This window comes from Sapajus apella, unplaced genomic scaffold (genome assembly GCF_009761245.1).
Source record: "Sapajus apella isolate SASKATOON/1434 unplaced genomic scaffold, GSC_monkey_1.0 scaffold12, whole genome shotgun sequence".
NCBI lineage: Eukaryota > Metazoa > Chordata > Mammalia > Primates > Cebidae > Sapajus > Sapajus apella.
Genome location: NW_022436952.1, coordinates 15,364,009 through 15,380,151, shown reverse-complemented (window position 1 = coordinate 15,380,151; position 16,143 = coordinate 15,364,009). Strand labels below are relative to the sequence as shown.

Here is a 16,143-nt window from a genome sequence, read left to right as displayed (position 1 = left end):
AATTAAAGGAAAAAACTGCCCCAAAATTATTAGGATTTTTTGTTTTTCATAAATAAGAGAAAGTTCTATCCTTACTGGTCCTAAATCTGAATAACTATGTCTAATTTTTTTAAACCTTAATTATGTTATACCTATCAATATGTACTAGAAGAAAGAGGAGAAAAAAAGTCGCTACACTAGTACCAGGACAGCACGCTTACAAGATAGCCATTTTATACATTATTAACATACAATGATCAACAAAGAGTCTTCTATGAGGTGATGGGGGATGCAGAGAAAAGGAAGGGAAGTACAGTACATCACCAACATGGACAAAATAGGAATCAAATTCCCTAGTCTAAACACTGAATTTCTGGGAATTTACTATTTTTTCTTTTTTTTTTTTTTTAACTTTTAAATAAAACTTCTGTTTTGTTGTTTTATGACTTGAACAAGTTTTGATATTTTAAAAGCGCTCAGCATTTTACTTAATCTGGTTGTTTGGGGGAAAAGAAAAGAAACAAAGAAAAAACAACAAAAAAAAAAAAACCTCACCAAACAACCTAACATTTTATTAGAAAAACAAAGAACATGATTATTTTTTTAATTAAAAAAAATGTTGTTGCTGTTTCATCAGAATTGAAAAAGGCTTTTTTTCTTTCTTTCTGAGTTAGCATTTTGAAGTCTTTAGTTTGAAGATGCTTTTGCCCTACCATGTCTGTGAATGTCTACATTAGTCTACTTTGTTAGTAAAATTTATAAAAATAGGAGTGCAGCAGCTCTTTATAATAAATGTCGCATTCAGTGTCTCATACTGGCTGTGCCTTAAGTACCAAATTTATAAACGTAACAATTTAAAAAATATTAATAAAACGTCAATATCACATTTTAAAAAAGAAAAATATATATCCACACTACAATATGTTTTAATGCCATCTATTGAGTTGTACTTCTATAGTTGCTGTTGCCGACCTATTACCAATATTTAAAAAAAAGTTAAATTAAAAAATATCCTTCATCATAAGTATCTTTCCCCAACTGAGGACCATATATTATAACAGCCAAATGTTAAACATGTGCAAAGAGGAAACTGTCAGTTTTTCCCACCAGTCACAGTGCAGTGATGTTTATACTTTTTATTTTTAAAATTCTGTTTACATCTACAATAAATTAAAAAAAAATTCTTCCATAGCCTCTCTGGTGATACTTGCAGCACTGAGGTATTAAAAAAAATATATAAACCAAAAGGTTGCCTTCCTAATTTGTAAATAGAAAGTGAATGGAGAAAGGTTATATTAATGCAGGCTTATCCACTCCTGGCCCATAGGCCCCCAGATCTGGGAGCGGGGTGGGGGGCAGGGGGAGAAGAGAGGCAAAGTGTCCTAGGGACCTTTGGAGGTGCTGAAATGATTGGACAATAGAAAATGATCAAATATTTAAAAATTAAGACTGAAAAAGAATGTCCCCCCCACCCCACCCCCACCCAAGCCAAACAGGTGTGCTTTGAAACTTTAAATATGTTAAATATTAAAATTGTAGCTTTGTTTTTAAAAAACGTCTTGGGAAAAGCAGTTTTTCATATTTTAAATAAAAATCTAACTAGACGGTAACATTTGAAGCTGTGCACAGACGAGAGGTTAATAGGCTGGTATGACACTAATACAGTTCTTAGGTCTATCACACAGACAAAGGAGCTAAACAGTGCTCTAACTTGTCCTGGGGTGGTCCTGGCAGCTGGGCGTTCTTCATCTCAGTAACTGACTTGGCCAACATTCCCTTCCCGCCTCCTTCCACAGAGCATCAAACTGCCTGGGACCAACTCCCTCACAAAAATATTTTTGATTCTCTCTTTCTTAATAGTTTCTATGTAGTTAATGGAATTGTATTTACAACATTTCTTTTTTAGAATTCACAATTTCAAAAAACCTTATAATATCACCTCTTTCAACAGAAAAAAAGCACTTATAGAAAAGGAGGACACTTGAAACACTGTCGTCCTTACCTTATTGCCGAAAATAGATATACTCAGATTAACAAAGAGACATCACAAAAAGAACTGCTAGAGAGTCTGTTAATTAGCTCACTACATGTCACTTCTTCTACAACGCAAAATAGAAAACTCATGCCCACCTCCCGCCCCGCACTTTACAACTTTGCTTCAGTGTGTGCTAAAGTTCCACCTGAAAATTCATAGTCTCAGAATTGGTACCAAAATATGGAGAGTAATATTACCATCTCAGCATCCTTTAAAAGTGAGAACAGAACCAAAACAAGCAAAATAAATTTTTTAAGAAAAAAAATAACTCCTTAATATAACAATTATACTATGGTTAGCTTTGAACTAGATATTAAAGCTATGTGACTACTGGACTAAGTCAAAATCACTACCAAATGTGATTCAAAGAGATTTAAAAGGAGAATGGGAAGAGAGGAAGGGAGAGGGAGACCACCAAGAAAAACAAAACAAAACAAAACCAAAATCATGGGTTATATACACATTTAAAAGCTGTTGGCTTATATCACAGCAGATTCATGAGATGATGAGATGTAGTCAACCCTCGATCCGAAGTGAACCATCTCTGGTTGGGATGGGGAGTGAGGCTGGTGGGGGTCCAGGTCTGCGGACATCACCTAAACAAAGGGCCACTCAGAAACTTCGCCCAGTCTTGCCTGGACATCCAGGTATGCTCTGCAGGGCGGGGAAGGCCAGGATGTCCAGAAGAGAACAGAAAGTGGAGGGGAGGGGGAAGGAGAAAGAAGTGTCAGACAAGCATGTGATTTACTCCACTGCTTCAACTAGAGTTTCAAAGATGGACTTAATTGGACTACTGGATACGTGTGAAAATAGCCTGGCTAGAAGCTTGCTGAGATCACAGCTTGGGAAACCTGACATGTAAACCATGCCTGACACAGGGGAGAGGACAAGGCTACAACTCATCTTGCTGATTGGATGCAGTACCATAGGATTCTGGAGGTTAATGGTGGGACATGTGGTCACAGGGATTGCAGCCAGATGGGCAAACTGCACATTGACCAGAGATACCTTTTTTCTGTTTCATCTTCTGTTTTCAAAGCTAAATGTTAAAAAAAAAAAAAAAAAAAAAAAACCCAGGCCGGGCGCGGTGCCTCACGCCTGTAATCCCAGCACTTTGGGAGGCCGAGGCGGGTGGATCATGAGGTCAAGAGATCGAGACCATCCTGGTCAACATTGTGAAACCCTGTCTCTACTAAAAATACAAAAAATCAGCTGGGCATGGTGGCGCATGCCTGTAATCCCAGCTACTCAGGAGGCTGAGGCAGGAGAATTGCCTGAACCCAGGAGGCGGAGGTTGCGGGGAGCCGAGATCGCGCCATTGCACTTCAGCCTGGGCAATAAGAGCGAAACTCCGTCTCAAAAAAAAAAAAAAAAAAAAACCCCACAAACTTTTGCCTTTATTAGATACCCATCAATAACTATTAAATGCAAACTTACACTAAAAGATCATATAAAAACTCAAGGTGAAGACACTTAAAACATTACAACAAATAACCAACTCTGGTTACAGGAAACAAAACGGCCCAGGATTCACAGATTTGTTCACTGAGTCTCCCTGAATTGATGGGGGGCGGAGCGGAGGCCTGGGCTCCTCTTTTGTGGATGGTGCTGAATGTCAGAGGGTCACCTGTGTTGGGGACAATGGGTGTGTTTGACCAGTCCTTCCTAACTGCTGCGGTGCAGCCATGTGACCCTATTAGCTCACTTAGTCCATTTTGGAAGGTGAGCTGCTAACACACTCTTGGCTACTTCGTCCTCTGGAAATTGAGTCCTGGACTTAGATGAGGAAGGATGGGCTGGTAGAAGCCTCCCCCATCCCATTCCACCCTGCCCTACCCCTATAGAAAGGCTTTAGTGGCCTTGGGAGTGCATGGAGCTGTGGGCAAGAAGCCCTACACAATTCCTTCTCTTCCAGGGGAGGTAGGGAGGAGCACCGGCAGCCCCAGTGTCTGGCCTTTCAAGGGTCTGCTGTGCCTGGTAGTTGTTTAATCCCCTCTTCATCTGACTCCACAAAGGGCTGGAGCCATCTTCAGTCTCCAGAATTCTTGGTTATATCAGCTGTCCCTGCTCTCAGAGAAACTTGACTTCCTCTGGGCCCCCAAACCCAGCTTAATTAGTAGCGAGTAGCTCTCCTTCAAACTGTTAGTGGCCTCTGGCTCTGGCCAGCAATGGCTGGGTCAGTGCTCAAGGGGAAGTGGAGGCGAGGGGCGGGAGAATTCACACACATGGTTTATTTGGTTAACAGAGGCAGTTGCATTAGTTGAGGTGATCCCTTAGCAGCAACATTAGAGAAATCCAAGAGATTCATGGAGCTCAACTCAACTCAGTTCTCCAACTGGTCCAACTCAGGAGCCAGGAGCAATCCCTCTCTACGAGAGGGGCATCCAATTAAGCGTAAGCCCAAAGTGGCCAGTTCATGTCCAGCCTGGCTTCTCCTGCATGCCAACTCTAAGAGTGAAAGGCTCTCATGCCCCAGTGGGATTTCTGAGTGGGATCCATTTCCTGGCCTCAGTTGTCACCCTTGCTTAAACAGAGACAGATCCATGTTCCAACCTCAAAAACTAACGTGCTGACACAGTACACATCTAGTGCTTTCGCAAGGCAAGCCCTCTCCCTTGCTGGTGTTCTTTCCAAGGACAGATACTCATTTCCAAAAAAGTGTGTGGCAAGGGGCTTCCTCACTGCCCCAACCTCCCTCTCCTCTGTTCCATCCCCTCCATATCCCCATCAAAGTGATTTTTAAAAGGTTTAATTAACTTAAGCTCAGTTTAAAAGGTTAGGAAACTGGCAGGGATCCAAATCCACGTTACACAGGTGATGTTGTTAATTTAATTTGCTTTTTGGGCGGTAATCTGGATAATTACTCAGTAGTTACTGGCAAAAATGTTTTCTTTTCACTAAAAGATGGAGTCTGGCTGTTTGACTGCATAAACCCCATTGGCTGGGCCCCAGCAAGCCCGGGGGAGCTGCAGGGGCCCAGCAACCCACAGGGTCAGCTCAAAGGACCTCCAGGAGTGGGTGGCCCCAGCCTGCATCGCTGCTTCCAGGCCTAGCAGAAGCCCAAGGCTTCCCTGCCTCCATCCCCCTGGGACGGGCTGCAGCACAAGATCTCCTTCCAGTTTCCCACACTCTTGATTGTATTTCAAGACAGAAAAAGATGAAGGGTGGGGAAGATACAGAAAAAGAATCTAAAGAACCAAATCAAGGAAAAAAGAGAGTCAAAAAGATGGGGGTCATGATGAAAAGCTGGAGGAAGGGATGAGAGATTAAAAGACTGGATTTGTTTTTGCCCCCGCCCTCCTGAAAAGGAATCCAGAAAGAGGAGAGAGAGATGTGGATGTGATGAGACAGGGTACGCGCGTGCATGTATGACCTGTGGACATACATGTACGGACACACCGGCAGGGCAGAGACACATGGCAGAGACGGTAATACCTCAGAGTGAGATGGCAACGAAAGCACCTGCTCAATGGTATCCATTTGTAAAGGCCGTTGCAATCAAAGGTCCCTAAAATTGCACAATTGTTAAGGTCATCAGTGCGCTATACATGGGAACAGATTGTCATATTCTGAGAAAGGAAATTATCTCTAGGACTAGTTCTGTGGTTGCCAGCATGAATATGTAATTCTGAGACACCGTGCCATGAGGGGCGAGGATGACATCCTCCCCAGCTCCAACCCCCTAGTCCCCACGCCCCCCCCCCACCAAGCCTGTCTGCTTACCTAGGGGAACACCAAAAGCCAGATTCAGAGGTGTGGGTGGATGGTGGGAAAAAAATCCATTTGGGGTGGATTTGTGCCCCAAATGATGGGCACGGTTGCCCTGAACCCCAGAGTGCAAAGATAAGTCTCTGTCCGCAGTCCCAGTGGCTCTAGCTGGGGAGAAGAAATCCCAGTGCAGACAAACTGGGATGCTTTCTGGTTATTTCAGAAAAACATCACAGGCCAAAGGTCAAAAGACCCTGGTTTTCAAGAATACATCAAGTCTGTGTTTCTGGATGCTGAATATGGAAATGAGTTGTGCTCTAAGTGGTGATAGATGGTCTCCTAAATTGAGCAGCTGTCAGGTGAATAATAATATTCTGGATTTGGTACCACAGTTGATCAGAGGGGATTAGATTCATCAAACTACTGACGTAAGTGATACTGGCTTGGAGTGGAACTGAACAAGGACCCAGACGGCACAGGTCAGGGCCGGCAGGTAGGTGTGTGTGTGTGTGTGTGTGTGTGTGTGTGTGTGTGTGTGTGTGTGTGTGTGTGTGTGTGTCTGTCTGTGTGTGTCTGTGGCTCCCAATGCCAGGGGGCATGAATGAAGCCACCTTGGTGCCCTGGACTGTCTGCATGTGATTTGTTCTCCGCAGTGTGGCGCTGAAGGCAGGGCTTGCCAACTGTTGCCCAGAAACAGAGTGTGTGGCCTGGGACTGCAGACGAACCCATCTTAGCTCAAAACCAAGCTGCCTCCAAAATGCTGAGGTTGGCTAGGGCACAGGTTGGCCAATTTTCTGTTTCCAAAATGGAAGGGACAGCGAGCAAGTGGGCTCAGGCACATTCATGCTCACACACACCGGGAGGGAGAAGAACAATACAATCTGAAAACAGCATGCAAATCTGTTAAGCAAATTTCCATTGCCTGGATTAGTCAGATTACAGAACCACAGAGCATTACAAATATCAAATGCATCTGGCCTTCAAGGGGTGGGGGCTGCAGCTAAAGAATGCAAATGGGAACTTACTTGGAACCTGGAAACTGTAAGAAACATTAGCAAAGGAAACTGCCTGGGAGAGGGCCTGGACCCCCACACCACCTCCCAGGCTTCAGCACTGCCACTGGACCTTCGACCAGGGGCTCTACCAACTAAGGCTGCTACTCTGTGGGGGAGCTGGGACATTTCCCAGCTCTCAGATCCCAGCCCACATGACAGTGTCCAGAAAAGGGGGATCAAGGAAGGTGGCCGCTACTGAGGCCCTATTACGTGCCAGCACGTGACGTTATGTTGAATAATCCTCCCATGATCTTTTGAGGAAAGAATACTGCTTCTGGGTTTGTAGCCAGGGAAAGGAGATTCAGATGGGTTATCGAAGTAGCTCAAGGCTGAACAGTGTGAAGGTGACGGAGTGGTGATCTGAACCCAACCTGCCCTCGCTCCTTCTGCTCCATCACATAGCCACACGAGGGGCACTCGGGACATGTCTAAGATGACGGAGGCTTCAGCCCTCGGGAGCTTGGTGTAATGCTGATGGGGACCCTCTGTCCTCTCCTCCGCCCCCGATTCTGGGCTTTCCTGGCACACCCACAGGCCACGGGGAGCTGGTCAGGAAGGAGGAGGCAGGAGGGCAGGGGAAGGCAGGTACTTACAGCTATGCCGTGGCCAAAGCCCGAGCCCGGCTGTGGGCTGGCCGCACTTATGTAATTCCCCACTCCGGAGTCCTGGCTGGCAGGGCCGTAGAGATCGGCGACAGGTCCTGGGCTGTTGGCCCCCGGGAAGCCTCCGGGCCGCGCCGGGTTGGAGCCTGCCGGGGAAGCGGGCGCGCCAAAATTCGGTTGAGCACTGTAGCTATTCAGGACTGGTGTGCAGAGAATAGAGCTGGGTATGAGGCCAGAAGCCAGGCATGCACCGGTCATTACAAGCCAAACACTTCAGAAAAACAGCTGAGGCCCAACTTCTAACACTCAACCAAGGCCATGCGAAAACATCAGCAGGGACTCAAGAATACTCAGCCCAGGCTACTACTAAGAAGCTTGGAGCTCCAAAAATAGAGAGAATAAAAAAACGATCATTCAACACACTACGGCAACCAACCGGAGGTGCTTCACTGCCCACCAAATTATCACAATAGAAATAGAGATATATATGGAAGAGAGAGAGAGAAAGAGAAAGTTTTTTTTTTTTTTTCACATCTGAATTGATGCTCATGCAGTCTTCTAGATCTGGGCACGTTGAGACAGCATTCACATCCCATGCAAACTACAAAGGAACTAGGTTTAGACTACACATTGTGTTAATATTGATATTATAACGTGACAGGAAGCAAAGCAATTTGTGTCCAGGAAAAAAAAAATCTTTGCAGAGGGGATTTTTGATCTTTTTTTTGTGTGTGTGTTTCACTTTTGCTTTTTTGTTTTTGGATCCATTAAATGACAATTTTGTTTTGTTTTTTAAAAAAAGACAAAAAAGATCTCCATTCTCCATCCCACCCCCACCACTCCCCCCTCCCCACTGGCTACTCCCTCCCTTCCCGCCCCTCCCATCCATATCCCTGCATGAAAGTCATCGATACTGAACGTGGTCGGAGGATGGGATATGTCATGGAGAGTTTGGGCATCTTGACATAACAGTAATGATGGCGGCAGAGGGTTTCCTTTTGGGGTGGAGAGAAGGGGATGGAGGGAGGGATGGGTGGGAATGGTAAACCTGGAGGCTGGGGCCAGAGCTGGGGTGGAAGCCAATGGTTCTATAGGACACCCACACACTCACCTCCTGCAGGAGAAGGAAAGGGGGGACTTAAACTTTTTTTCCTTTTGTTTAAAAAAAAAGACAAAGAAGTATGAGTGTAAAACATACCGACTGAACCAATTCATAGCTAAACCATAGCTGACCAAAATGCCTGCTTTCCCTTAGTTACCCTGTAATACCAACTCCAGACTGGGAGCAGCAAGCTCAGGATATACCTTTGCTACAAAGAGAGGGGACTTGACACGCACAAATCCAGAGACTGGTGGGGTTACAGATCAGGGGGCAGTGGAAAGTGACACTGCCTTGGCTCCCCCCGCCCCAAGTCCCATCATTCTGACCCTAATGAGGGCCTCGGCCTGTCAACCAGGTTAACCAGGTTAATTTCGTCTGAGTTTTATTTCCCCTGAATAGTTTAAACTTTATTTTCTCTTCCAAAATGGAAAATATTTCTTTTTTTTATTGTGAAAGGAAGTTCTTATTGATTTTGAAGCCTCAAGGTGAGTCTGGGCTGGCTACTTTTGGGCTACAGCTAACACGTCTTAAAGAACAGACATTCTGAGTGTCACACTTTCACATCTTTGGCTCCTTGCAACAATCACTTCTCCCTTCTGCTTTCCTTGGCCTCTCCCCCTCTGTCCTGTGACCAGCTTCCTTCAATGGCAGAGGCAAAGAACATCCACGCAGGTGGGGTCACTCCTGGCTTTGGCCCCTCCCTTGCCCTTGGTTTGAGGCCCTCAGTTCTGGTGGGCCTGGAAGAGCCAGAAGTGGGTGAATTTTCACCTGCTTGTCACAGGGATGGGAAGATACTGACAGGCACCCAAGGCAGACTGGCAGGAGATTGAGACAGAGATACAAACACAGGAGACCGAATCAAGCTGGGCCTGGCTCCTGACTCGGCAGAGAAAAGGAAACTGTTCCCTCTGGATGCCCTCGGGGCGGGAAGCCTGAAGGTGAGCCCCTTTGAAGCTGTAGCTGAGAAATTAATAAACTGGCCAATGGAAGAGCAGTTTAAAGAGAAAAAGAAAAAAACAAATTACAGAGGCTTAGAGCAAGTGAATGGCTGATTTGAGAATGCACTGGCAGACAAAAGAGACTGAGATTTTTGAATATGGAAGATTCAACTTGCAGGTAACATTTGGCCCTCTCCCTCATGGAGCCAAATACCAAGCTGAGATATTCAAAAGGTACCATTATCTTAGTCTAACACACTCTTTTCTTCTGAGCTCAGGAAAACAGAAGCAGCTTGGACAGTGGACTCCTGGTTTTGTCCAGGCAGCTGAAATCCCTCTCTATACAAATGAACTGATTAGCCCGTTCCATCTGAGGGTAACAGGATGGGGTGAGCACAAGGAGGCGCAGTGGAAGATGGAAGGAAAGATTTCTTGGCTTCTTTCTTGTCTGGCCGGATGTGGACCCAGGAAGATGTTGGGCGGCCACCTAACTAGTGAATGGGGAGAAGCAGGTTTAGGGTTAGGTTTCTTCCAGCAGGAAAGCCTCCTAGACACTAATCTCGCCAGCAGAGGCAGCTTCGGAGACAGGATGTAGTGTGCCCACGGAAGGGTGCTGTCCAGAAATGCCCCCTTCCGTAGGCTTAGAAGACAAGAGGGTGTTGGTAGTCTGCCTGTCCTTGGCAACCTCTCCCATTCCCGTGTGCAGGGAGGCCTGCGGCTTCTGAGTCGGCCTGAAGGGAATTTCACAATAAGCAGCTCATCTTAGGTCTACATCACCCCTCCTTGCTCAGTCATCCTCCATCAAACGACACTAAAATCACCGTGGAGAAGACACTGTATTAGAATGCAGCTTTCAAATCCCAAGTCCCGTTTTATTATGCACTTGCTCATCACAATGCCCCAGCTGCAGCTCAAAGTCACCTTGCAGATATCCCCCAGCTGGGGGTGAAAGACAGGGCTGCTGGGTCCCCGCTAGAGGGCGCATCCGGCAGGCAATAAGCACCCAGTTCTGGGCTGGTCCCCTTTCTCTAGCTAGGCTTCCGGGCAATGGAACCTGCACCCTTGAGGGCTGGGCGCATGGAAGAGAGGAGCCTCTATTTTCCACCATCAACACTTCTGTTTGTCTCCGTGAGCAGAAGACCCAGGCTCCAGAAAGCATGTTAAAGTCCCGGAACAAGCCATCTGGAAACCCATGCATCTTTGAGAAGCCTTATAAAAAGCAACAGCTCTCGCTGCTTAGGAGAGAACAGGGACTGCCACTTGGCACATAAACTTGTCAGGAGCTGTTCCTGCTGTCTGACAGTGGGAAGGCATTAGGGACAAAGCAATTTCCTTCTTTCGCAAAGTCAGCGTAACTCCACATACTGAACGCTGGCTGGCTACACAGGAAAGGGGGTCATTTGAGAACCGCGTCTCCCTCTGAGAGGTGGGGAGCAGGGTTGGGGGTGGGGGAAGGCATGAAGCCAAATCTCTGACCTGAGGGGGCTTTCTGTAAAAGTCATTCTCCAGTCTATTCTCAATGATCTTTCTAAGCGAAGGGTGCCTTTCCCGAGGCATGGAGACTTATTTTGAGGGGCCAGAATTGGTCCTATATACTAGGATCAGCTCGGGAAGAGGGAATGGGTTGTGGCTCTTGGTGATCAAGGGCACCTTGTCTACTGCTCAGCTAGGGGGTGTGTGGGGGGTGTGGGGAGGGAGTACAATTTGCTGAATAAATAAACAGTGCTGAGGTTTATAAATTGGATATTATGACTCCCGTCCCAGAAGAGGACAACGTCTTGCAAACATCTTGGCATTTTTGTTGCAGGAGCTACGAGCATTAAGTGGCTTGGGATGAGCCCTGCTCTAGGGTGGCAGTCTGGGGCCTCATTGTGGTGATCAGGTTCAATTCATTAGCAGTGTCCATGGCAGCAGCTTAATCCTAGGCAGGTTTCTCTCTGCTCCTCATCCCTACTCCCCAGTATCCTCTGGGCTTTCCCTGTCAAGGTGGCACCCGCAGAGAGGCAGCAATGATGTCGAGAAAGGGAGCACTGGACTCGGAGGCAGAAGACCTGACTGTGACCCCAGCTCTGCTCTTACAGTCAGGCGCCTTGGGCTATGCAGCTCACAAGCCCAAGTCCTCATCTGCAGCAAGTGAGTGATGCTTTCCTTATTCAATCTGACTCACGGGGCTGCTTCAAGAATGAAAAAGAGAAAGTGCTCTGTAAGTTGTCAAGTTTAAAACAAATATACCCTATTTCTGAAATAGTTATGCACGCAGCGCCCAACAAGGCAGGTACCACATGCAGATCTAGGAAAATCTGATACATGAAAATGCAATTCAATCGCCATATGAATCAGGAGGTGATTTACAAAAGGACCCAATTTATCCGTTTGGTGCATTTAATCATCTTGGGCCTGAAGAAAGGCCTCCTGGGAATGGAAGGCAGAACTGCAAGGACACAGGATCTCACCAGGGATGGCAAGAGGAGGTGCCCTTGAATGAAGGTTGGTGGTCTTTCACATTGAATAAAAGGAGAAACTTCCTGCCCATCAGTAAAACAGTCTGATGGCTGACCTGGAAAAGCCTGAGAATCTTATCCTGGAGATCTTAATAGAGATGGATGCTACAGGTAATTCCTCTCACCTGCAAGGGTTAGACTGTCACCTGCCAGGGTGGAACCCAAAGCTACTGGATACCTTTTCCTTTGGGTTCTAAAGCAAGACAGGTGAGATGCTTGCTGTTTGGCCAGTATGTGGCTCTGCCCAACTGTGGTCAGAAGGGGCTGGGCTGAGAGTGGAATTAGGCATGGAGGGTGGGGAAGTGGTAGGAATCAGAACAGCCTCACTGTAGGTCTAGAAAAGGTATGGAAGTCTAGTCCAATAAATTCTGTGTTGTCCCTAAGTGATGTCACTGGACCCAATGCAAAAGGCTAGAGCCAGAACAATGAGGGGCACACCTCTAGTTCCTAGGCCTGAAAATTGGATTATTACCGATTCAGAGAAAGGAACTGTTTACAAAATCCTTTCCAGATGAGCTCAGTTCACATATCTGGGACAAGCCAGGGGCCCACCAAGCTCCAGCCCCAGACCCAGCTCCTGGTTTGGTGGGTCTCCCATTTCTGCAAGGACCAGGGCTGCCCCTCAAGACAGTTTCAGTCATCTGCTTTGTGAATTATCTGCTGCTGCCAGGTTTCATTTCCGGCAGGAGACTGAGGCGGCCCCGGCACATTTCAGGGAGAGAGACCTTTCCCTGCACAGCCAGTGCGTGTGGCTCGGGCGAGGCAAATGCAATGGAGGGCCCACCCTTGCCAAGCCCAATTCAGAAGGGATCTGGGCTGACTGGTATCATGGTCCTCATTCCCAACCCCCAGTCCTGACAGGATGGAGGACTGAAGGCAGGCACGGTCATAAGCCTGTGTGATAGTCTATGAGGGCAGAGGCTGTGTTAATCCATCACACTGAATTTTAGGACTTCTGTTTTAGAGAAATTTAAAGAAACGTAATAAAGTTATCACACCCTCCAACACTCACCTCTACCTCCACCTTGTCTATATCATGCTTGTATCTGCTTTGATTTAAAACTCCACAGTATAGGACTCTGTCTCCCCTGTTAGCAAGAAATTCCTCCAGGCAGGTGGGGGAACTCTCAGGGCTCTCAGGGAACCCTATGTTCCCAATCAGAAATCATATTCTCCAAAGATCAAGAGTGGCCATCTGCCATTCCTCAGTGGACATTGGGTCCATAATGGCAGTTGGCTGTCAACAGTGAGGCCCTGCATGAGTCCCTCTGAACAGCCAGCCACTCCTTGCTAGAGGGCTCTGAGTTTTGGCAACTGGGCAGCCAAAGGCCTTCCTAGGGAACAGAACTGGGGACCCCATTCTGCAGTTTCCTTCATGTGTCCTCTGAAAGCAGTGCCCACTGTAAATTAATGCAGATGGTCAAACGGGAAAGGTCTGCATGAAAAGATAAAATCTATTTCTGATAATGGAAGGAGAACATTCGGTTATGAATTGGCATGTCTCGAGCAGAGCAAGGTAGGGTTACACTCCAGGAGTCTGCCCGCCCAGCTATGTCCCAGCAATCCTTGGCTCAAGCTTCCCTTCTAGAGCTTAGCCTAAAGGTAGGAGAGGCCGGTAGGGAAGACCAGCAGTGATGTCCAACCTGGGAAAATTGTGTGACATGCTAAATTAAAATCAAATCAGTTCAGGGACCCAGATGCAGGGGCAATCAATTTTATACACAATATATTTTTTAAAGCTCTGCTGAAATTCAGGCTCTTTCAGAAGGGAAGGGGGAAAATACTTTAAAACTAGGAGAGGATTAAGACAGCAATGTGATGGGATTTCTTTTTCACTGTCTGCATATACAAACAGATATATTACTGAGAGGTACAAACTCAGCCTGGTGTCAACATCATGTTAGTCTTGATGTATCTGGAGACGCCTGGCTCCTCTTATATGCTGCACGGGACACATGGTGAGTGTCTGTGCATGCACTGGGCTGACAGGACAGCCAGCATCACACAGACACTCCAAATGTCAGTGACAATGGCGCCAGTCTTATGATAAGTTGTAGTTTCTGCTTGTTCTCAAAACTTAACCTGATTCAGACCACTGAGGTTGGTGCTGATTATGTCTGCTGGTTAATGCTGGCCTGTATCAAGTAGGGAACTGATGGACATTAGCACTTAACACTTGTGAATTATTTTCTAGAAAAATCTTGGCTTCTGGTCAAGTCACACTCCCCCTAAAACCCTCAGGAGATAACATCATTATTAGGCAGTTCTAAAACCCTCATATAGCAAGTGGGTGGTAAAGCTGGGGTTGGGGGAAGCACCCTACCATTCAAAGCAGTGTAAGGAAAAAGTCCCAAACACCAGAAACGATCCATCTGAGAATGGCTTTGTGGCTAGGACCATGCATTTCTGTTGAGACAGAATCTCAACAGAAAACAGTGCCTTCTCTTTCCATCCTGATGCACTTGTTTTTTTTTTTTTTTTTTTTTTTTTTCCTTTTGAGACAGGGAAGAGTCTTGCTTTGTTGCCCAGGCTGGAGTGCAGTGGTACAATCTCGATTCACTGCAACCTCTGTCTCCTGGGTTCAAGCAATTCTCCTGCCTCAGCCTTCTGAGTACCTGAGATTACAGCCGTGCACCACCAAACCTGGCTAATTTTCGTACTTTTAGTAGAGACAGGGTTTTACCATGTTGGCCAGGCTGGTCTCTAATGCCTGACCTCAGGTGATCTGCTGACCTCAGCCTCCCAAAGTGCTGGGATTACAGGCGTGGCCACCATGCCAGCCCTCCTGGTATGTTTTATTATCAGCCCTGCTTTCAGTCTGTAAGTGTATCTCAAGCTCTAAAAGGGCCAGGCCAGGGGGGTTGGGGGCGGGTGGGTTGGGAAGGTACGTGAGGGAGGACAGTGGCTAGCGGCTGACAGCTGTCTGCTCATGGTGCAAATTCTGGGGATGGAGCAGCCTTGAATGGGCCATGGCCTTGTGGCCAAAGAAATCAGGCTTTTGTCATGAGGGCAAGGAAAGAACTTTCTGGAGCTGGGGTCGGTTCCTGTTTCTCTCAACCCCCAAAGGCCCTGAGGGACTGAGCTTGTTTGCAGATTTCCAGGAGGCAAGCGGGGAGGGGGCCCCTGGGAAGGGAAAGGCCATGAGGCAATCACTGGGACCCTGTGCTGTGACACGATGTCACTCCTGCCTGGCACTGGCACAGGGTTTGTTCTGCTGGTGTGAACTCTCTGCCAGGCTTCACCAGACCAGGCTTCAAGTCTCAAACGCAAGATAGTGCTCCTCATCCCTCTCCACTATAACAAATGCTTCAACAACACCTTACCCTGAGCCTCTAAAGGGCTTTGGAGGAGGAGGGGAAGCCAACCCAGGAGACACATGTTTATGGTTTGGCTGAAGCAGGCGGTGTCCTTAACACTAACATCCTGCTGCCTCTTCCTCAAATTATTTGGCTTCAGACTCCAGGCCCACACAAGTTAGAATTTGCAAGGAATAACAGACAAGGAGACTCCCCAGAACCCGCGGCACCCATGCCATGCTGCACTAAGCCACCCGGCAGCTGTGCACGCAGCCCTGGGGAGGCGAGATGCCACCATCAGCACTCAGCTGAGTGAAGGCAGAGGGTTGGCCCCCGCTGGGTGATACTGGAGCCTTTGCTTCCTCATCCCACCCTCCCGGGCCTGAGACTCCAAAGGAAATAGACAGGGAGCTTGCTGGCCGGAGACAACTCTCTATTCTCTCTTGAACAGTGTTGTGGCTCCAAGTTTCTCCTAGTTCAGTCCTGAAAATGTCCCCTTGCTTTGCTTTGATCTGGTGACTGCCTCTGTCCTTGAGGCACATTCACCTCTCTCTTTTTTTCAAAAAAGAAAACAGTTTGGCTTTTTGCTGCATGCCCCGAACCATCCTCTCAAGTTGCTGGTCTGAGGTGTGCTCAGACACTAACTCCCAACCTGAAAGCCACCTCCCTGCCTGCCACCTGCCAGGGGCCTCAGAGCCTCCCTTGTGTCTTATAAGTGATTCCACTCACAGCAGGCCCAGTTTCTGCAGACAGACTACTGCTCAAAGAAAACACTATGAAATCCAAGGTTAGGAGCACAGACTTAGGAGGCAGACAAACGTGGTCTTCTCAATCGTGATGAAAAGCCAGGTAAGAATGAGCTGTAACTCTGCCCCTGTTAGGAAAGTGGGAAAGCCCGATACCAGCACGGACAAAAGGGCCCGGAGG

The 16,143-nt window shown here is 47.2% G+C and overlaps 1 protein-coding gene across 9 annotated transcripts in view; it reads right to left on the bottom strand.

Annotated features, from left to right (window-relative positions):
- MSI2 (musashi RNA binding protein 2) overlaps positions 1–16,143 on the bottom strand; it is a 435,580-nt gene that overhangs the window by 2,464 nt on the left and 416,973 nt on the right. For 4 of the 9 annotated variants that reach the window (XR_004269439.1, XR_004269440.1, XM_032279293.1 and 1 more), the window contains 3 exons: positions 7,371–7,525; positions 5,450–5,522; positions 1–2,668 (listed from right to left, as the gene is read on the bottom strand). The exon at positions 1–2,668 is cut by the window's left edge. Coding sequence is in view for 7 of the 9 variants with exons in the window: in XM_032279293.1 (XP_032135184.1) it covers positions 5,481–5,522; positions 7,371–7,525 (197 nt within the window). In the remaining 2 variants the exon portion in view is untranslated. Of the gene's footprint in view, positions 2,669–5,449; positions 5,523–7,370; positions 7,580–16,143 lie in introns of all 9 variants that reach the window. The other 5 variants (XM_032279289.1, XM_032279291.1, XM_032279294.1 and 2 more) reach the window with 4 other exon arrangements.